General features: G+C 36.5%; 1 protein-coding gene across 1 annotated transcript in view; it reads right to left on the minus strand.

Moving 5' to 3' along the window:
• Positions 1-9,433: 9,433 nt before the first annotated feature.
• PAWR (pro-apoptotic WT1 regulator) overlaps positions 9,434-23,290 on the minus strand; it is an 85,582-nt gene continuing 71,725 nt past the window's right edge. The window contains 3 exon segments of the mRNA XM_054807222.1: positions 9,434-14,343; positions 19,099-19,203; positions 20,308-20,455. Coding sequence (XP_054663197.1) covers positions 14,257-14,343; positions 19,099-19,203; positions 20,308-20,455 — 340 coding nt within the window. The 3' untranslated portion in view covers positions 9,434-14,256.

A 23,290-nucleotide genomic window follows, 5' to 3' on the forward strand; every position in this document is an offset into this window, starting at 1 on the left:
CTGTCTGAAGAGTAACTAGGCTGTTGAAAACAAAAATGCTGGTTTAGGATACCTGTTGTATATGATCTGGGATGTATATAAGCCAATAATCAACTGGATAGAGATGATCCTGTTTCCTCAGCAGCAAGTCAGAGAGCAGGGCAGAGTTGTCAGAAAGAGATTATTATTAATTATTATTATTATTAATTGTCCAGAGAGGTCAGTGTTTCAGAGATTGAGTGATTTTAGCAGCCTGTGGTCAAGGATTTTTCTCTCCCCCACTCTTCAGCACTGCATGCAGCCTGGTCCCTCCTGGGGGCTGACATCCTTCTCTAGTCATCAAGCTGCCGAAGTAGATTTCATAAACAACTTAATACCAGTGGTTTCCCAACTACGGGCCACAAATCACATGCTCTTGATCTACAGAAAGCTGGCTAGCTCTGTCAAGCTGACTCCACTCATTTCACTTAGGAAAAGAAGCAACAAATGAGAAAAAAAAAATGTACTGAAGAGAAAAATGGATTGTACAGTTGTATCTATATTAAATTAACAGACTAGGAAAGAAAATCTTATAGAGAGACAAGCTAGAAACACAGATGCTTTCCTACTGTTGCTTTTCCGTGTAAGCATTTTCTGTCATTGCTACAGAAGTGGTTACGCAATCCTGAGCAGATCCTCTGTTTAACGTGGTTATATTTGGGAGGAAACGGGAATTATTGTTTTTGTACAATGAAATTACTTGTGGTGAGACTGCCCTCTTCCTGGCTTTCTGGCATACAGCTCTCACAGGAGGACTGCATGGTGACAAGGGAAAGTACAGGGAGACTAATTAATCTTGTGTTGCATCTGTTTTTAATTCCTAATTTAGAAATATATTAAAAACAGACTCTAGAATGGCCATCCAAAGTTCTGGGCATGTTTTCCAAAAGAGCCAGCTCTCCAATAACACTAAAACCCATTAAACCACAGTCTTAGCAAGGATCATCAAACTCACCTCTCCCCTTCTAAGAAATAACTATTTCAAATCCTTCCCCTACCATTTTACCCTAATTGGAAGAAAGGGGAAGCAATGAGAAGTGTTTACAGTGTCTAGATAGCTAAAACATTACTTCTCTTGAGTACTAAACATGAGTTATAAAACACAGAAAATGCCACAGTTGAGGAGCTCTCATGGAAGAACTTACACTAGCAGATCTATCGCCTTTATGGGGGGGAAAAAACCAAAAGGGTCCCTCTCTAATAAAATCAGAATCCTACAGTAGATGAGATGGGAAAGGTAAGCTCCACTTCCTTCAAATGCACCTGGCGCTATGAAGGACACAGCATTTCTCCTTCCTTTTAAAGGATGGTCTCAAAGGACAGGTGCTGCCCAGGTGGGGTTTTTTAACACAGAGCACAGTAACCACTCCATGCTAAGATCATCCCGTGGTATTCTTTCGTTTCTCTCGCAGACCCTACTCTTGCTTTGCTGTGATTCAAAGGAACAGGTTATTACTGCTGGTGACACCGATCTGTAGAGCTTGCAGTGCTCTGTCCTTGCTACTGCTACTCGTAGTCAAATTCCCCCTTTGCTCAGTGAAGGAAGTCCCATCGCAGCCACTCTCTTGTCTCTTCACAAACTGTCTTTTAAATTCTGGCTGGTTCTTGCAGAGTTTGCAAACTCCCAGATTTCTCTGCAGCTCCACAGAACCAACCTCGCTGTCAGCCAGTATCAGACTCACCGGCACGGTAATTGCAAGGAATGACCTCACAGAGTACGCAGCAGTGCGCGCACACTCACAGCTGTTGCTCAGAATTTGCTACTGCTTTTGCTGATCCACCTTCATCGCCTGCGGATACTTTCTCATTTCTCTTTTTATTGCATATCACTCAGACAATTTTAAAAATTACATGTGCCAAATACACTTACAAAATGTATCTGAAAATATGTAATAAGTTTTAAGCCTTGTATTGCAACATTTACCAAAGATCACACAGGCACAATAACAGCATATAGATTTTTTTATCAGCTGAAAACTGACAAAAGCTGTAGCCTTTAAAAGCTTATCTGCCTGAAAAGGAAGAACCTCCCGGCTCTTACCTTTCACAGCCCATAGTCTGGATGCCTTTCTAAGTTGACCGGATGCCTTTCTGGTTGACTGCTATTATTTTGCTGAGTGCTGGGACAGGCTGTCTGCTGGCAGGACGACTCCAGTCACCCTCCTCTCGCGTTTGACTTACTGTGCCCGTTTTGGTTCAAAGCCTTATTGCAGCGTCCTGCTCTTTTACACTCTGAGCCCTCTTCTGTCCCTTTCTACTTCCTCTGCACCCCATAGCTATTGCTCTCCATTGCACTAAAGAAATTAAAGGAAAGACAAAACCAGTATGCATGAGGACTTATTTTTAAATAATAGTATTTTCCACAGGTTCAGCACCGCCTAGCTACTGTGATTACTATTTGCAGGCCAACATTATCACCCAAAGAACATTTTCTTTTCCCCTCCCAAGCCAAATATCATCATCTCATACAAATATACTCCTTGCAGGCGTACTTCGCAGCGCCTCGGTCCCTACCTGCCATCCAGCCCGACCTTTGCTCGTGTTCCTGTCTCTCACCAACACACCCTAAATTCTCACTGTAACATACAAACAAAAAATACTGTAGCAGACCTGCAATGAAATCGAGCATCATAAAAAGTGTAGTTAAAAGGAAAGAGAAAAGGCTATATAACACACCCAGCCTTTTCCTTGACTGTGTGACACTGGATTTAAAGCAGAGACCTACCTGCTTTCCCTCACCTTGCACCTTCCCCTCCTAGGGGGAAGGCTTGGGATCCTCGAGCCATGTTAGCAGGAAGTATATTCGGTCTTTTCAACTCACCAGGCAGAACACGACTCCCTCAGAACTTGTGCTAAATAAAAGTGTTTCCTTTTCTGTTTTGGAAAAAGGTCTAGTATTTAGTTATATTCTGTGCTCACTGAGATACTGTTTTATAGAGATCCGATTTCTTAAGCACCGAAAGAAATATTCTTCAGAATGTCATTTTATCTCATCTTGCAAGTGCCAAGAATACTTAACAAACTAAATAGCATAATGTTATGCAGGGGACAAAACTGGAGGGAAAAAGTTCTGCCCATGATTTCAAATATGGATGCTTTACTCAAAGTGATTTAATTATTACTTTTCTCAAAAGGTGATTAAAATTCATTAAAATCCAAAGCAACGCTTGCCAAGATCTCAAAACACTTTATTATTTTAATTCTTGCATAATGATGAGGAAAAATATGTTTTGTTTCAATCTCTCTGGTGAGGAGATATGGCATCTCGCCAGATTACAAGGAGGAAAATTCTCCTTAGTGCCAACGCCTAGTAAACGGCATCCTGCGTCTCACTGCCTCGGTGCCAAACAAGGCAGCTGACAAATCAATAGCCAACTTGCTTTAAAACCTTCCTGTTTCTGAGTATCGGGACAAGTTGTTATTTGCAAAAGAGCAGTGGGAAAGACCGGTAAAAATTTAAGAGGAAGAGCAGAGCAGGAACATGACATTTTGCCAATTTGCAAATAAATGGAAGCCAACTGATCCTGTCCGGTGGGTTTTCGTATCAGCACTTGGTTAATGATACTGCCCTGAAATATGTTGGTTCAGCTGTCTCGCTGCAGCAGCTTAGTGGGCAGCACAGCACAGTGGATCATCTGGTGCATGGCCTGAGAGAGGGAAAAACCAAACACAAAAGTGCTTGCCTATAACTCTTGCTCCCCGCACAGGTACTTCGGTTGTTTGCTTTCTGCAATCACACAGCTCCGGCTGCAGCGTGGGGCCAGAAGAGATTGCTAACAGATTCAAAGTATTTGGCAGCATCGATACAGGCATTTCCTGAACCCTTCAGTTAAGTGTTTTTGCCTCCACGCCATTAAAAAATGAGTAAAATACACAGAACACTCCCAACTGCAGAGGTAAATAGTAATCTGCTAGGATAAACTTCCTTAGATTTAGAATATAAACTGAACTGTATTTCAGCTTAAGCACTAAAAAACTCAAGAGGTATCTTGCATAAGGCAAGAGATAACAGAAGCAAATGAAACCAAGAAAAAACACAATGACACTCTTCTGCTGTAGAATCCTCAAGTAGTCAAATGAGATCTATTCGTCTTTGTTTGAAGCGTCGTAAGAAATGCTGGTGAAGAAAAAAGGATAGCGAAGTGACAGACCTGAAAAGCCTGAGTCTTTATTTACCTATAGATTAGACAGAGGCACCAAAGCAAAACACCTGAGAAGCCTGCATCTGCGCTTACCCACAGAATGGACAGAGCAAAGGCATCAGCTTTATTCATCCATTTCAGCAACACACTTTTGGATACAGGAGTTCAGTTTCTACTATGAGTACTTGTTTGACCTCTCCTCTGAGCTAACACCCAATTTACAACCTGACGGTGGATCTCTACGACCCAAACTCAGAACGGCATATTGCTCTGCGTTACAGAGGCAGCCCTGTGAACACCTGCCCGTCACTGCTGCCTTTGAATCAGTGAACATTTCCACCTCTTATGAGAAATCCCAAAGAGCAATCCACTTTCTTCTACTGGTGGAGTAAGTTACGCAGTTATTGCCAGGAACAGTTTCCAAATATTGGAATACGCTCCCACAGAAGGAAGCCAGTGCAATTCTCTCTGCGCTCAACTGCCTCAGCTGAAATATTAAGAGCGTTCAAGAAGCCACGTAAACTCAATGGACAGGTTGCCAAATAAAAAGGATGCAATTCCTATGCAGAGTTTCTCAGCAGAGACTGCTGACAGCTGCTTAAAAGGAATCTGACTGAAGAACATGCTTTTAGAGCTGCACCAGCCGCTTTCAAAATAGGAAGCTCCTTTCCTGAGATCCTTATCCAGTTCTGGGCTTTTCCAAGCAAGTGCACCCAGAGGAGTATCTTTCTCCTGCTGCTATGCAGATCAACAAAAAATATACATATGAAATCTCAGTGAAACAAATAAAGTTAAGAAAGTGAGTAATGAATGTTACTGAATACTAAGGAAAGTAGAAAAATGTAAATGTTTACTTTTACTTCATTTTTAAGTAGTCGTAGGTATTACTTATAATACAGTTAATAATCATTGCAGTTCTTGCAGGAACATGACTTTCAAGCCATCAATTTTTGGATTAAAATTTCTAGTCTTAAAAAATGACGGATCGTTACACCAGCAGCAAACTGCTAATTTTTCTAGTTAGCATTTTCTATAACAAACCAGTTCATTTTTCAAACAAGTACAGCTATTTAAATGGATGTAAAGGAAGCACCTGAATACAGTTTTTCAGTTACATAAAATATCATTCTAACCTTGTAAACATAAACTTATGATACATATACATCTGTAATTATGTTAAGCGGTTTTACAAAAAACATACGAGCATCATCACTGTAGAACAGGCATAGCAAATTACCTTGAAAAGTACTAAATGACTTCACTCAGTAACGTTATAGTGAACGTGCTTTTTCAAAGATTTTTTTATTTCGCTCTGAAACACTTGCATACTACTACCTGGTATACTGCAAAGGCAGTTGTCTTTTGCTTCTCACAAATCTCTCAGCAGTTGTTGAAGACGACTTTGTTGTATTTAAATCTGCAGGATGCAGAAACAAGGTGCTCAACACAAGCAAACCACAAGTCGTCCGTAAGGTAATGATGATTTGGCAAGGGGATCCCACCACATCCTGAGAATCAGCTCTATCACATTTCTGCTGGAGATCTAAATACTTGGGGCTAGCCCTACGCATTCCCAAATCAAACATCAAACATACTGATGCTACTGCAGTAGTACCACAAATTAGGTAATATTTGGAAAGCAATGTCCAAAATTTCTACTTACGCATCTACAGCCTAGACTCATCTAGGGAAGACACGTTCAAAGCTGTGATTTTAGATACTAATCTGCATTTCTTGAAGGGTGGAAAGTCATGTTCTTTTAATTTTGAAGTATTTGTGCAAAGGTGAGCAAATGAAAGGCTGGAGATCACATTTTTATCATAAAAACACTAACTATACTGTGGTGATAACCAGAAACATTTTTTGATTTTTATAAAATAAATTATCCAGTTTCTCATCATTTCCTTGTGAAAAATGCGTGAAAAAAAAAGCTGGAGAAAACCTAGGTTTTCTTCCTCCTTACACACCTATTCTTCTCCCTAATACTCAATCCTGCACAGTCTCAACCCGTACATTTTCTCCTCATCTTCTCCCTTTATAAATCCTAGAACCTGGACAGTGAAAATTGGAAGCAGCCAGTCTTTTTAAAATGCCACTTCTCATACAAAACCAGAACACCACAACTACAGGAGTTTTTAAGTGATATTTTATTACAAACGATAGCAAGTAGAAGCAGTTAAATGGGAAGAAAGAGTGATTCAGTTGGGAACAATTAGCATTTTCTATATAATTGCTTCACAGAGAAATATGAGAGTTATTTCTAGAGAGTCTCAACTTGCAAAGCTTCAGTGGTTTTATTGTCCCCACCCATTAAATATAGCTGGTAGCTGGCTGTAACCACACTTACACTGTTGCAATCAAAATTTTAAACTCTAAAATGCATCATTGTTGTAACGAGCCTTCAGGCAAAAGCAGAGATTAACATTTCTGAGAGAGAGAAAAACAAAGATTTCATTCCAGAGGCTCTCTCAGTCTACAAAATTTGATTTCCAGAGATAAATACTAATGGAGAATGTGTCAAGATGCCAATTATCAAGCTGCAGTTTTCTCAAATATAATCTTGTGCAACAGAAAAACACCACTTTTCTTTTAAAATATGCTTTGGTTTCTTAGAAAATACCCTGGTACAAAGAAAGGACGAGAGTTAATGCTGCTTTGTTGCATGAGATTACACAATAGCTTGTTGAATGAGCCTGTAATACCTAAATATCTTCAGGTCATTTCATCAAGGGAAACCCATAAAAATTGCTTCAGTTCCCACCCTAAAAGATTAAGCAGAGATTAAGTTCTCATTTTTGCTGTCACCACATTATAAGTCCATCCTGTCGCTATTTCAGAAAGCACGGGTTTTATTAGCTGTAATACCTCAAGAAGTCAACAATGAGAAGATCAATTATAAAACTGGTTCATCTTCAACAGCATTTCTGTTTACCAGAAAAAACGGGGAGAGTTAGCACCAAACATGCATACATTTTCATTACCTCCCTTATTAAAGAAATTCCAGACCTCAAAACAAAGTTTGATACCTATGTTAATATACTTAAAAATTTACATTATATTGATTAAAAATCAGCGTAGACTTGGATTATTATCTCTGCAGTATGCATAGGGCTTTTATCTTTTGTTATCCATAACAGAGCTTTACCACATGACAAATACCTGAGTCAAAAGTGTTAATTAAAGATACTGAAGATGGCACCTTTTACCTCAAAGATTCCAAAATTTACACAATTATTGCCAAAGTTTACTGTTTTAATCTCTCAGCAATTAACATCACAGACACATTTCTTGAAGAAAGTCCTAAATACAAATAAAAAAAGGAAGAGAATGTCACTTTTCCTACCTCCTTCCATAGCAACATCCACTACAATCCCATCACTAATTACTAACCATGTTTTGCACGTTTGGGCCGAAGTAGTAGAAAATGCAAGCCAGGCATTTCCACAACTCTGCTGTTATTCTTTGAGCCCCATTTAAAGGCGTTAAGATTTCAAAGTCTTCTCTAGAGGCAGCAACTTTCCCTTAAAGAAAAGCCCTAGGAGACTTGACGTTGCCTAAGAAAATGAAGTGCTGTCTTTTTACATGGTATAAGGGACTCCACCCATTTCCTAATCAAATATTCAAATATGTCAAGTGCTTAATATTACTTCACATGTCTTGAGTGAAACCAGAAATTGTCAAGTCAATTTTGCTTAAACCAAGATCCCTACTGAGATAGTATCTCAAGAAAGATCTGGCTATTGGCTGTGTAATTAGACCTTCCTGCTCAAGGAAAACTAAATGAAACATAAGCATGTTTCCATACTCAAAGGGTTGTCAGCTGCCAGACTGGAAGCTCTCAGCTGCAAACCTGTAGATGTAGGTGGGAAACCACTGGACCTCCATACAGAACTGTGCTCCTTGGGACCGTTAGGCACACATCAGAAGGATCTCTTTGTTGCTGACTCCTGCCCAAATGCTGTCCATATGTCAGCATCGCTCTTACGTGTGGCATTCCTACAAGGTTTCCTTTTCATTTTTAATAGTTGGAGACTAACAGAGCTTTTTATGGTGTAACTGGAGCATTTGATCTTCTCAATATCTACATCAATATTCCATCCCTCTCAAAACCTTGGTAAGTTCTTGGCATCCCAGAGCAACTTCCAGCAGCAGTACATTCCACGGTGGAATTATTCATCAAATGAGAAAATTTTCTCACACAAATGTTTGAGGTCTGTTTAAGAAAGGAAAAAATCCAGCAAAGAATGGTTTTTATGGACACTGTTATACTTCACAGATACCATCTGAAGCTTCTAGCAGAACAAGGGAAACAAAAGTACAAAAGAGAAAGGAAGAGATGGACTACGAGAGAAAAAATTAGGACATCCGAAGGAAAACACACGAAGTGCTACGATCAGGTAGATGTTGCATGGCAAATCCAGTGGCTAAAGGAGGAGCACAGAACAACACTTGTGTACTTGGAGCTAAAATTTCCCAGCAAGACTAAAGAACGTGAAATACCAAAGGCAAAAATTGTGGAAGGACATACTTTTGTATTTTAAAACCAAACAAAATCCGAAGGCCACTGGGCTTCATAAAGGAAACCAACTGCAGCAATAATAATCCTAAACCAAATTCACATAACATTTTAAAATTTACTAAGTGCAAATGCTCATAATATCTTATCCATAAAGTAACCATGGTGTTGAATGCATGGATTCTTATGGTATTTATGTTTCAAGTTGTTTTTTAAAAACAACACTACAAACTTTATGATAAATTGCGATATAGGTATTATCTCCCTAGTATTTACTGATGATCCACTTGTTCTCTTTATGTGTAGTCAGCAGCAATGAATGAAAAAGAGGTTGTCTTTAATGATTCTGCCTGTGCAGGAGAAGAGAACATGTATTCATATAGAAATTTCAGCAATTAAATCTATTGTGAAGTCAATTCACTTTGTTTCTGTAGAAGTAGCACTGTAACATCCTTCATGACCTTTTCCTGGGAAGGGCTATATGTCGGCTTTGAGGTACGGGAAAAGGTCATTTCCATCGAATTGATGGAAGGGTACTCACTACATTCCCAAAGCAGAAAATTAGTGTAGTAGAAATACGCAGATGTCTCTCTTGTGTGCCTGCAAAGACACACGCTTGAAGAAGTGAATCTGAATGTAGAAATAATTCTAGCAGTTCAGGTTGGGAGCTTCCCAGTATGGGTGACAAATCCAGTTAGAATTTTAGTCAGACAATATTAATTCTCTTTTAAACACAGTAAGTAGTCAGCCTGGATTAAAAAGAATTTCATTTTATTTGGACAAAGGCACACAGTCTTTATTGTTAAACACGTATCTTTTACCTGCAACAGTAAGAACCTCAACATCATTTTTAACCTGATACCACAAATAATATCACGACTAATCAATGTTCAAAACTAAAATGGATATTTAGTTATTTGTAGCTTAATGATGCTTCAACTTTTTAAATGCATAAAACAGATATTTAAAAAAAAAAAAAGACTCCACATCATGAGACTATTTTCAGAGGACAACTCAACTATCACAATTTTTCCAGAACAGAAAAATCACAACTAGCCCTGAACAAGAACAGTTACACCAGAAATCCAGAAATAAAAGCAAAAGGATCAAATTAACAAGGTAATGTACATCTGCTACAGTTCAGGAAAAAATGGTAGACAGAGATTTGCTACAGTAAGTCAACATACTTGGAAGACCATGAATGCTACTGAAATATACATGTCAAAGCTCTTTTTGTCCTGGATATATTGAAGCAGTCCTAAAGAAATGCTTAATAACAGAAGTAGACGTGCTTCTAGAAATGCTAGTGTCAATACCTTTTGCAGGTATCGACACCAGAATGACTAGCATGGAACAGATCTGTAGTGAATTTCTATATCAAACTAAATGAAAAGATCCAGAATTCATTTGTTTCATTTCTAACAAAACTTTTAAGTATAAACTTTAGCTCTTTAGTCTCAGCAGCTACAGGTACCAGCACAAATGTTTTCTTATCGTACTAAGTTTTTAAATTGTGTCTTGCAATGGTAATTTCTCCAGCTACCATAGTTGTTTCTTATTAAAAATGTCAGACATTGGCAATCAGTAATATTGATGCAAATGGATCAACTCAACTGACATCTTCTTGAAGGGTCTGAGTCGAAGAAATACTGACACTCAATCATATGTTAATGGTATCCATAGCTACTACACATGCATTTGTTTCCCAATGATTACCTTTCCTCTTGGCTACTAATACTGATTTGTTTCAATTCAAGCTGGAAATAGCCACAAAGAACTTAGAGAAAACCATAAAATAGCTGGAGTCAGTGTAACTCTGCTCTCCTAGCAAAATGTGAAAAAGTAATTCGATCTCCAGTATTGCTTTTGGTCTCTCTTATGGTAGCAAATTTCCAAGCTGTAATGATACCAGACAAGTTGAAAGAGCTTTGATGTAGGTTAGTTGGTTGTTTCCAACATACTAAAACCCCTGTATCTTTTGTAGTGCTTATGCCAATCACAAATCTTTCCACACCTAATTCTCAGTACAGTTGAATTAAAAAAAAAAAATCTCAATAGGTTATACTTCCTACTTTGGAAGTAATTGATTTATTTCTTGTTACCTTCTTTTCTCACTCTACCAAATTCAGAGTCAATCTAACACAGAAATAACTAATCCTCAGATGTGTAAATACAAATCTGGTAATTAACCAGTGAGAAAAACCACTCATTTGCAAATACAGACTGCACTCTTTCAGTTAATATATACATCAAGTAACAGTGAACTTAAACATGGCCATTTCATTATTTTAAAAATGAGCCAATTTGAATTTCCTTGTAAAAATCGCCAACATTTATGTATGGTTGAACTTCTTTAGGGAATAAATCCCACAAACATTAGTGCATATTATCAATGATAAAAACATTTCTGCACAATTTTAACCTTCAGCTCTGGATGTAGTATATGTTTTCTATACAACAGTATGTGACCATAACAGGACTATTGTTTTGCATTATCAAAATAGGAATTATGTGCTGTCCATTATTAAAGTACCTTGAAAAAATAATTATTTGCTTTAGTCAACGGGAGTACTTTTCTGGTTAGATTTCCTAGATGACCCAAGTTACCCAGAACGCAGATGCTAGACCTAAGCGGTTTGGTATGAATTTTAAGACATGAAAGTTCAGAAATCTCCCAAGAGACTTACCCATACAGTTAATATTGCATACTAATGCACACTCCTCCCTCCCAAAAGAAAAAGCCCTAGCAAATTAATTTAGCCTAGGAACGTTAATACCCAGATTCACTCAGGAATCATATACCCTTCCCAAGTGAGGTGGGTTCCCCCTTACAGCAGTCTCTCTTCTTTTAAATCACACAACTGAGAGCAATTGAGGTGTTGGACTGGTGAGGACGTGGGTTAGTGAATTGCTGGTAAGGTAGCTAATTTAACACCTTCAAATCACCTAGGATAAAAACTTATTCTATTTTTGAGCTTGACTATAAGGGTACCCTACTGAAATAAAAAGTTAATGGCAAGTAATGACTAGACAATTATTAACATTCTATGTAATCAGTTTCCCTAGAATCTACTAAACTTCTCCCAAGAGCCTGATAATGTAAGTGATAATAAATTGTTACAGACATAGTTTTTTTTAAAAAAAGCTATTTAAATCTTCCAAACTGTCAGCAGAAGTGTTATGCTTCAAGATACAATTTGTGGAAATTTTTAAAACCATGAAGAGCTTTACATTTGTATAATAACACACAACAACAATAATGTCCTGAGGTACTTTATCTGTGGGTTCCCAATAGTTCCTTTGTTCACATGTTGTGCCTGAAGCATTACTGGTTTCAAATATTTTGGAAACTTCCCTTGCCAGTACCTCTTCAAGGCAGGTTATCAGAAGCACTTCTGCCAAATATTCCTGTCAGCTGGATGTCCAAGTTAAAAAAAAAAAAAAAATTCTAATTTTGGCATTACTGCTGCTAAGTTTTAGTCAATACACAATGCAAACCAAGAAGAGGTAATATGAAGAAAAGTAATTCTTGTTTATGTTCTTTGTTGTTATTGTTCTTTGGTTTAAAATGTATGTAAAATACAGTTTATGAAATATCTCATTTACAACTTCATATTAATATCTGTGTGTTCTGCATTAACTCCTTAATGACGCTTCAGTATGTCTGACATCCCATGTCGTAAATCGGTATGTGTATTTCCTACCTAGTACACAGAGAAGGAAATCAGATGTTCTTCCAAAGAAAGTCTCATATTTATTCAGAAGGCATACATCTCAACTGATTTTTTTTATTACTTCAAATGTTTAATTTCATGCAACTGATAAATTAAGGGACTTCGTACCATTTGCATATTAAAAGAAGTATTCATTGGTGTATATCATAGTTCAGAGGACCTATACAAACCTCCCATACCATGTAAAACCCTGAATAAAGGTTTTAAGTGGTGTCCCATGAGACCTCATCCACTGTGAAGGAAAACATCAAGGCATCTTGGAATATAAGTGTCTTGAAAAATACTTTAAAGCTTTGGAAAGTTCCTCCTCATTAGAATACACAAATACAAATAACCTATCCTATATCCAAAACAATCCAAGGTGTAGCAATAATACCTGGATTTGAAATTTAAGAAACTCTTACAGTCATTAAATATACATTATGAAAACAATTGGCAAATATGAAAAAGTGATTGTTACTATATATTAAAGTTGCCTTGAAGTTTTAAGGTAACAAAAACTATATGCATACACCCTTCTGACACCAAACTTCAAAATCGTCAAGAAAGAGCCTGACCTCTTCAACATGTTTTCATTTCTAGTGTCCTGACTCAAATGACATATACGTTTATTCTGATCAGGAATGAAAAATGTGCTGTATTAAGATGAAATAAAGTACATCAAATTTCAGCCTAACAAGAATTTTAAGAAGAGAATTGTTAACTTAGGTCTGTGGTTAATGTCAAATGAAAATTTTGTCTACTATTATGTTATAGAAGAATCAGTACGCAGTCGTAACTGGATTGTAACATCTAAACAGGCACTTTTTAAACACCTTGTTAGTTTAAAATCAAGGAAGGATAAAAGGTTTTTTAAATCATTTGATGTTTCAAAAGGGCATGGATCACTCGTATGCCTCTCTACTATGCTATGTACAAAAATTCTCTCTCAGCTTAAAAAATGAAAACATCAAAAAACTCACATTGGTTATGATCACTACAAATGTTAAGATGACAGCTTTAAGTAGAAGAGTATTGCGAAAGTGTCTTTGCTAAAATGAAAGCTCCAGGCTTTGTTTGAACTCCCAACACAGCAAACACACTTATTGCCTAATAGCAAACTTGCATTTCATTGCTAAAACAAAAGCTTTAAAATAAACTGCAGTGCACAACTTCAATATGATTCTAAGAACTCATTAATGCTGATACCACAGGTGGTTTATTGGTTTTGGTTTTTTGTCTGTTTTTCATAAAACCTCCCCCTCCTGCCAGAATACTGTTATACAGGGAAAAAAATGCTACTCTCTACTATTGTCAGTCTTTCAGATATGGTAAAAAACCCTCAACATACATGAGTTTTAGAGCAAGTAACCAATCTGCAAAATGTTACACATCAGTAATAAGGCATCCACTTTACAGCTGTTTAAACAAAAGAGGAAGTATTTTCCAAAATATATATTTTGGATCTGTGTAAACAAAGCTTATATGTATTGCTTCCATTCATTTCAAAAATATACAACCACATGGAGTGAAAATGATCTTGGTGCTATGAATTTTAAATTACTGTAATTTATGCAGATGTAATCTGAAGATACAAAACTGAAATATTTTTGAACTTACTATTTTGAAATATGTCAAGAAATTTAATTATTCTTATGTGAAAGGAAAGCTAAAAATATACCCCAAATTTGATGCCATTTCATTGAATTAAGAAGAAACTACTATGAAAATAAACATTCATCTGGTTTCCTAACAATAAATATAAAGACAGTTATTATAACATACTGCAACACAGGAAGTATTACTATATTGACCTTAACGTTCAATCAGTAGTTTTTAAATCTTTCCTCATTGAGGCTTGAATCTTCTACCTTGTCAGCTGTCCAACAACTTTTAAGAGGGTTTTATTTTCTTGCTTCAATTGTTCGTTTTCATCTTCTATATCATCTAGATCCTGTGAAAGGAAAAAGAAAAATAAACATTTCTCAGGACATAAATACAAACTCTCAATTAGTAGCAGCAGGAATTTAGCATCTTAGCTCTGAAATGAAGAAGGTGGGGTTGGGAAGAATTGGTGTCACAGTAGCTACCCCTAAATCTGTTCAAACGGCCTTTTCCCACGTTACTGTAATTACAAAACATTAATATTATATTCCCATGTATAAGCACCTTTAAATGGAAACATATAATCAAAACTTAAGCTACAGCAGGAATTAATGCATCATGAAACCAAAATAGGATGGGTGTGATTATTTTATTGGCATACACAGAGAGTGTATTACTCAGCTATTGCCTCAGCTCCCCAGACAGTGCTTGTCTGCAACTACCCCACTCACATATACACATCACTGGTTATTACTGCAAGGAGACTTGCTTTGGGTTTTAAATTAAGTATCAAAAATTTCAGAAAAAGTACTGTCTGCCCATTTATTTATTTTCTTTCTGTGAAAAAATTTAAAAGTCAATTTGTAACTTCTGTCTAAACCACTACCGAAAGAACAGAAAACATACACAGCAAGAATAGGTGCTTAAAATAGATTGCTCCCACCCCAAATGTTCATCCTTTTCCACTAATTACCATATTTACCCAGTTCCCATTTCACTTCTTCACTTCCAAGTCTTTTCAAGCCTTTAAAGTGAAAACCCATGAACTTGGCTATTTAATGTAAACATTACTTTGGTAAAAATAATTTTACTGAAAAAAAACCCCCATGGAAGAAACAGAATGAGAACGAAAAAAACAATGAAGACACGGAACAGTGACCTCAAGGACAGCACTTTAAGGAGGAAAATGAAAGGCAGGCAAAGGAGTAAGAACCCAGATTCTTATTCGAGGTCTTAGATGCCTTTTGACTGAAGTCTGCAAAACCCTACTGTTGCCATGCTAAATTTAACATAAACCAGTAGTAGAGAAAAGATTTTCTCTCTCATTACTTTAAGTTGTTAAGCAGTGTTTGACATTCAGAGACTATTTGCCTGGGTTTTTTTAGTGGAGTCATTCCAGAGGTGCGTGCTAGAGATGTTGTGTTTAATCGATACCATGATTTTTAAAAGCCTCTGTAGTTTGCCAAGGCAAAATCCATACCGCAATACCTTTACAATTACTCTATTGTTTTTGTAATGTGCACTCAAGAAATCGCTAGCAGAAATTCCTCTTTGCCTCACAGAAGTAAAGCTTCATCACAGTATGAATGCCTTCCAGGAAAAGCATTTGACCACTCCGACATAACAGATACAAGTGACTTAAAGATCCAAACATGAAAAGTTTTGATGGATAGCCACTATAAATACAGTTTACTATGTAATTGTAAGAAATACATCTCATCTTCTCTCTTGTGCAGTTCAGATCAATAATCAGATGGAAGGGACAACACTTTTTCAATAAAATTATTTTTTTTAGTTCAGTATACATAATACTGTGTTTGAACTTCTTGTTAACCTAGCCATCAGGTGCCTCAATTAAAGCTTATCTAAAAACCTTCTGTTTAAAATACCTGTAATTTACTCAAAATAAAATATTAAAAGTTTGTGAAATGTTTATGCTGCAAAAATAACATTCCAAAGATTACTACAAGAGTTTCGTGAATATGAGCCAGGAAAAATAACTATTGCAGTTTATATATCTACAGAAACAATGTACCGAGAGATGCAGGTGGTTTTTGCCTCTCTGGTATTTAAAGTTTCTTATTCAAAATTGCAACATTAACTTATGCTTATTAGTAAAAAAGATGCAAGAGCAGGAAAGCCTGGACTTCACATATCAAAGGAACCAACAACTACACGACTGACACTAACTGGATTGTAAATTCTCACTGACAGACTCTCTCTCCAAACACACATTTAACTGCAATGACATCTTAGTGAGGTCAGAGATGACCAAGTGTAAACCAGTTGAATTTAGCCTACAAATATTTAAATGTCTTGAGATGCCTTTCCCTTCAGGCATTTGAGGTTTTTATGAAGCAATTGCCTCTTTCTTACAAAAAACATGGCAGACATACTTTTAGTGGCTAACGTACTGGAGTGAAAGAATGCCATTTATGGCAGAGAGCCTTTTCTGTTTCTCAATATAAATGCAGTTCATGTTCTTTAAGTATCTTTGTGATGTACTGACTTATTTCAGTAAAATTATATTGTTACATTAAATAAATATATTTACTTAAAATGAGAAAAAGTCTGCCAAAAAGTTTTAAGATTCTTGGAAAAATGGTATTTGAAGTGTAACACAAGATCTTTGCCAATGAAGGATGCATCTGTGGTTATGAACTAACTGAAACTTATAGAAAGTGCATTTCTTGAAATACGAGGGCTGAGCAGTCAGAAAACTATGCAATAAAATGGCATTTTAAAAGGTTATTTAGGCTCTTTGACTTGAAATTCTTTCCACGTCTATGCAACCTAATATGCGATAACTGCATATTTTGATTAATAAAAAAAGATGGAGAAATATCATGAATGCATAGATGGTCAAATTTAAAGACCCCTATTTAGGTTACCTACCAGCAAAACCTTTTAAAAAGATATCTGCATAAGCTCACTAAGCAAAGTTTAATCGTCAGGACATCCTTTTTTCTGAGCAGAAGGCTGAAGATCACAACTGTTCTTCCATGCAAAGCATCCAATTCTGGTGCCAGGTCTACAGAGTAACGTTCCATGAAGAACAGATGGATGTCCCAGTGCTGGCTCTCATGATCTCAGTTATGATAATAAACCTCAGGCAAATATGACTGCCCTATTAACTGCGATAACCTTGTATCATGGGAATGATGCAGTATTTCTGTAGCTTCTCTTAATATTCTAACGCTTTCCTCTTTCTAAATCCACATAGATAGCAAATATAGAAGCAGTCACAAATCCAAAAGCTATTAAAAAAGAAAGTAAAGCTGCATCTGTTTCAATGGAAGCATCACTTGAGACATGGGTTCAAACTTTTTTAAGATGACAAATCATTAAGCTGGTCATAAAGTCAAAAGGCAGCTATTTCACTGTTAAGAAAACCTCAAGGGATGCAAACATAAATAACTTGCACTGCAATTAAGCTAACAAACAATGCTATAGCTATGATAAATGCTTATCTGATGGAGAAGATAGTAAGAAAATATCCTCTTCTACATTTAAGAGAGGCTACCTAGGGAGCACCATAAGGTGGCTTTGTATATCTCATGGAACGGTACTACTGTAGCCATTTTATAATACAGAGGTTTTTGGAAGTACTACATTCTGGTTTATGTTTTCTTTCCACACAACAAGCAGAAATTGCCATCATACTTCAACACAGGCAAGGCACAGGCACTGCTTGACTTCACTGCAAATGTTCAAAGATGGTTTCTAGTCAGACACTCAATGGATTGAATCTAGGACATCATACTTCAAATATAGCAGAAAAAAAATAACGTTTCTGGAACAGCAAACTTTGCAAACAGTCATGGTCCTAAAACACAAGCTTTCAGTGACTTAGGTTCTTTTGATTTGTTCTTTCTGACCTCTGGGTCAGGAAGTCAGGTGTGACCAGCAGTATTAAGTAGCTTTGCCATCCATTATGTAGAAGGAATGAACACTTACCTTGACTGTAATAAGGTGATGAGCTTAGATGTGACGGATTCTTTGCAGAACGGAAGAACAGCATAAAGACCAATTCTTCAATTAAAATAGAAATCTCTCCTACAAATTAACTTCTAACTTTCTTTATAAAAAAATAAAAGATACCTGTTTCAAAATAATCTCAGCTACTTTAGTCCTCTAGATTAGTTTGCAAACTTTTGTTGTCCTCCTTTGCTACAAATGAACAGTACAAAATGAATGTTTGCCACTATGCCTTTCACTGCTGGATTGACCAAAGGCCAGTTCTGAAATTATGTATTTTTTCCCCTGAATTTTTATGGGAATGTCTGCACAAGACCAGTAGAAATCTATTTCCCTAGTACATCCAAGCTCTGCATCTCAGCCAGGAAGCGCAAGATGAGGTCACTAATCCATTCTGTGAAAGAGTTCCAGTCCGCCCTTAAAACTGGAACATGTTAAAATTGGTATACTCTATCATCCTCAAAACTTCTCATCCTGTCCCATTCCCAAGTACATCTCACTCTTCTAGCCTCTCTTCTCCTGCCTATACACCTTGCCCGAGTGATGCTAGCCCAAGTTTCCTGCCCCATCTTGTTCTGCCTTTACTTGGGGATCAACAATAAAGAGTATGAGAATATGTGTCAGAATATAAAGCATTTACTCCCAAATCTTTCTACAATCCTCTAAACTATTATTAGTAATTAAAAGCGGACTAAAATAAAATTAAATTATAATTACACAATTGAGTCTAATAAAAGTCCTGGGTAACAATTTATTGAGAAAACTGTCAAAACTCCAACTTAATTATTTCCTGGTATGCTATGTACTGACTTTGGAAAGAAGAGTCAGTAAAGAACTCTCGCTTTTATAACCTTGTTCTACGAACACATAAGTGTTCGTAGCAACAAGATATTCAGGTACTCCAATAACAGACAACTTATGGAAGTTAATCATGACAAACAGAAGTCACTTGGAAAAAATGTAACTTACTGACATGCCTCTTAAAACATTACACAAATACAAAAAAACCCCACACTTAATTCTCTTCTGACTTTGCCCAGTGGATGGTGCCTGAAGCAGAGCACAGAGAATGCAGAGCCTTTTATCCCCTCTTTATATAGCACCATATAAGAAAGTACGTGCTTACTCTGTTTAGTAAATCAATTTCTTCCCTCAGCTTTCCAATTAGTTCCTCTTTGTCCTGGGTCATCTTCATTAATCTCATGTTTTCCTGTCTCTCCTTTGCAAGTTCCTAAAACCAGAGTATGTAATGAAGTTTGAAAGGTAATTTTATTAAGAGACAGTTTTAAGTTATTACCATTTAAAGCAAACAAACAAACAAAACCCCACACCCACTTACCTATAATCCATGTTTTCAAGCCCTTAGATTTCAAGGAGCTAAAGAATCACATCTAAGAAAATATTTTACCGACAGCAAACCTGCATGATATCTCTGATTCCAGAGATAATGTTTTAATAAATATTTAACTTAAGCATGAACCCCAAATTGGATAGGGGCCCAAAACAGAAGTAAATGTAAAGTATCAGCTTCCAAATTTGCTATATTGGGAGGGTTAGTCCTTTTAATCAGGCTTCCCCAAGTCTTTAAAAAAAAGTAATTTCTACAAAATATGTTTTATTTTCATCTTTTCCAAAAAAGATCTATTCAAATTGTGTTTACCTAGTAACTTTCATCCATACAAAAGTCAAGAATATTTGGCAAGTTATCCACAAAAATCCACTTCAGAGGAAGACAGAGAAGCCAGTAATAGATTACACAGATGACATTATTTAGCTAAATATCATTTTAGGTGAAAAACTCAGCTTTAATGTTATTACGTTTTCCCAAAATTGTTTTTATGAAGAATGTCTAAAATAATGAAAACTTTGTTTTAAATATGTATTTTAAATGTTTAAAACTTTAACAAACAATTGGATACCAATTAATTTTTATAATATTTCAGTACATTAAAAAATCCAAAACAAGAAGTAGATCAGAATCAGGCTTGCTAATTTTCTGAACAGCCAGTGAGCCCCTCCTTCCTCCAAGCTATTTGCCCTGTGTTGGCATGTCACGAGGTACATACAAGAAATACGCAGAGCACTACTGGCTCTCTAAGTGTATTATCTTTACCTCAACTATTTCTCACTTATATACCAAATGAAAACTAAATGCCTGTGATTAGGAAGTTCACATTCTTCTCAGTCTGACTCTTTATACATTTTTATAGACATAACTATCTGTACTTCAAGCATTTAGCATCGTTTATATATATCATACTTGTAAATTCCCCCATGGAGTTTCAAAGGTACTTTATTTCAGATGTATGCCAAGCAGATGTTAGTTGGTACTTACCCTTTCAAGTTCCTCAATCCTCTTTTCCAAAGCGTTACTTGGTATGGAACTGCCAGAAGAATTTGCATCCCTGCTGTATCTGCTGTAAGTTGTCCTGTCTGTTCGGGAATATCTATTTGGAGCATCGTCTTCTGGTGCATTGGCTGTGCTACAAAGGCAAGAGCAAAGAAGTAACAAGAATTGCTTTCTAAAGTACTCAATAGTCAGTCTAATAAACCACAGAAAACTTATTTCACAGCTCTTGTGTTGCTGAGAACTCACTAAATTCACTGCCTCAGGGAGTCAAATACTTGGATAATGCAGCTCCCATCACATAGGTAATCAACTTTAAACACATACTTATCCAATCTTATTTTTAAAGATTGAAAAGTTTTATGAATTGTATGCATTAAAAACCAAGTTAAACAATTTTATTTTGAAAAGTAAAGTACCACTATGGAGTTTAAACCAAGAATCCTTTTAAGTAGATGAAAACATAAAGGATGAAAACATGTACATGTAAGATTACACACAAAAACATGTGTAAGCAGCTTACACACATCAACTGGCTTTTCAGGAACTATGGATACGGCCTGCAAGGAACTGGAAAGCAAACCGAAGTGAGAAAGTGATGGAGCCCAATATACTAATTGTATGCCATTTCCAAAAGTTTTACTGCAGAACTTGGATACACAGCAGTTTGTCATAACTCAGTGGGTAGACACTCACTCATTAACTGGTGGTATGTTTTTTCCTTTAGATCATGTGTCTATTCCTTAAAAAATCACTGCTGTGGAATCTTAAAAGATAAGATAACTGCAAATGCACATAAGCTAGTTTTAAAAAAGCTTACGGGTTCTCCATTATGATTGCTATGTACAAAAACAGTGCTAATCTAAAAATATATATAAGAAGCCAAGCATTTTCAAAGTCACAAATTTAACAGTGTTCTTGCCATATTTTCTTCCTAATAGCAATGTTATTTACCTTCAGTGTAGAATCTAATGAATAATTAAGAGCAACAGAGTGCCCTGCGACCAGGGAGATACAGATTTTTCCCTTCTCAATCCACCAAATCCACAACACTTTGACTTTGAAAATATACAGCTAAACGGCCAAAGACAAAAAAACCCCCAAAACAACCCTTGTTCAGTCTTCACCAGAAGAACTTGAATGGAGATACTCAAAAGCCATCTGGACATGGTCCTAGGCAACCAGCTCTAGGTGGCCCTGCTTGAGCAGGAGGGCTGGACAAGATGCCCTCCAGAGGTCCCTTCCTACTTCAACCAGTCTGTGAAATCACAGAGATGAAATATGTATATAATGGTTTTCTAGAGCTCTTAGGAAAAGAATGAAAAGCACTGAGTATCCCTACAACATTTCATTTCAAACACGGGAGATTATATGATTCATCTGTTCACTTAACAGTGTTTTGTTTCATAACTCTAGAAAACCCCTGCTGACAACGTGCAAATCTAGATGGATACAGTGCAAATCAAAAGCAGGAGTATCTGGCTAAAGGACGTCTTTTCATGGATATAAATATTGTTTTGCTCCAGTACGTGTGAAGTTTCCAAGGCACACTGACACAATTGTAAGGAATTTTGTAGCTTAATGTTATTACCATATTTAGCACTGTTTATTCATCTAGAAGATCTTTTTTAAAAAACATTTCTAGGACCGGATACGCATGTTGCAACACAACATAAGAGAAATATTTTAGCTTAACTCTATAAATTCTAGACTGTTTAGCTTTCTGAAAGACGTGTTGTTTCGTACTGTTAATGTCACAAGGATAGACCGCATTAAAAAGGCTCAATATTTCATCACTCAAAAATGAGCCTTTTGCCAACACTGGAGTATCTCAACTCAGCTCCAGTAAGTGATCTTGGCAGATGCTCCTACAGGAAAGTTAGAAGAAAGAATACCTAGATAGGAAGGGTTTCATTAATACTGAAAATTAAGACATTTTCTGTATTTTCCTTGAAACGCACACTCAAAAATCTCCTCATTTATTCCACTGGGGAGCAGACCCTACCAAACACATTCCTTTTCAGTATCAGCAAGTACAAAGGACATATCATGCAGACTTCTAGGAAATGGGATTAAAAAAAAACATTTAAGGAGGCATGAGACCGTAACCTAACACAAGGAATGTGACGGATACAAAGTTCATTGTTTTGGCTGTTATAACCAATATCCAGCACACAGCAACAGCAAAAAGATACCATCCAAGACACAGTAGGCATATCTTTCGCAAAGAATGGAATTCTAGTCACTTTGTGAGCTTTAAACAAGAAAGAAAACTTATTTAGAATAACAGTATCACTGAACTCAGTGCCTATGCATCACTAAGAGAAAATACCTATCAACCAGCCCCAACAAAGATATCTCTATGGAAATAAACCTGTATATTTTTTATATAATATATTTTATATTTATAAATATATAACAACAATACTACTACTACTGCTACTAATCTGTAAAAACTGAAGAGCTTTGTATACTACTAAGAAAACAAACTGGGTTTATGCCTTGTTTTGGGGGACGGGGGGGGAACTGCATGCATGTGACAGCAGAACCTGTTCAGTTTGAGACTGCAACTGAAACCTTGCTTCCTCCACTTCTAACTGAATAAAGGTTTACAAATACTTGCAATTTGGAAGTTGCTGGATTCTCACAAAAGGTATGAAAGAAAAGAAAGCCTACTGTCGGTAGATGTACATTGGGTAAAAGCGGTCATTACCACCAGAAGAAAAATGACAGGTGTCTGTAAGTTGAAAAAATTTAGAGTCACTGCTCAAGAAGGCAATTCAAAACATATTCCACTTTTTAGAAATCAAGTAACCTATGCACATGACTGTTTCAACACTTTCAGTTGAAAGAGCCACAGGAAAGAGTATTTTTTAAATTATTTTTCAAGAAGAGTATCTGAGATTGTATTTGTAGCCATATGTACACTGGATTAGAGTGCCCACCTGGAGAGTAGCAAAGGAGAATGCAT

The sequence above is a fragment of the Grus americana genome, chromosome 1, assembly GCF_028858705.1.
Source record: "Grus americana isolate bGruAme1 chromosome 1, bGruAme1.mat, whole genome shotgun sequence".
Classification (NCBI taxonomy): domain Eukaryota; kingdom Metazoa; phylum Chordata; class Aves; order Gruiformes; family Gruidae; genus Grus; species Grus americana.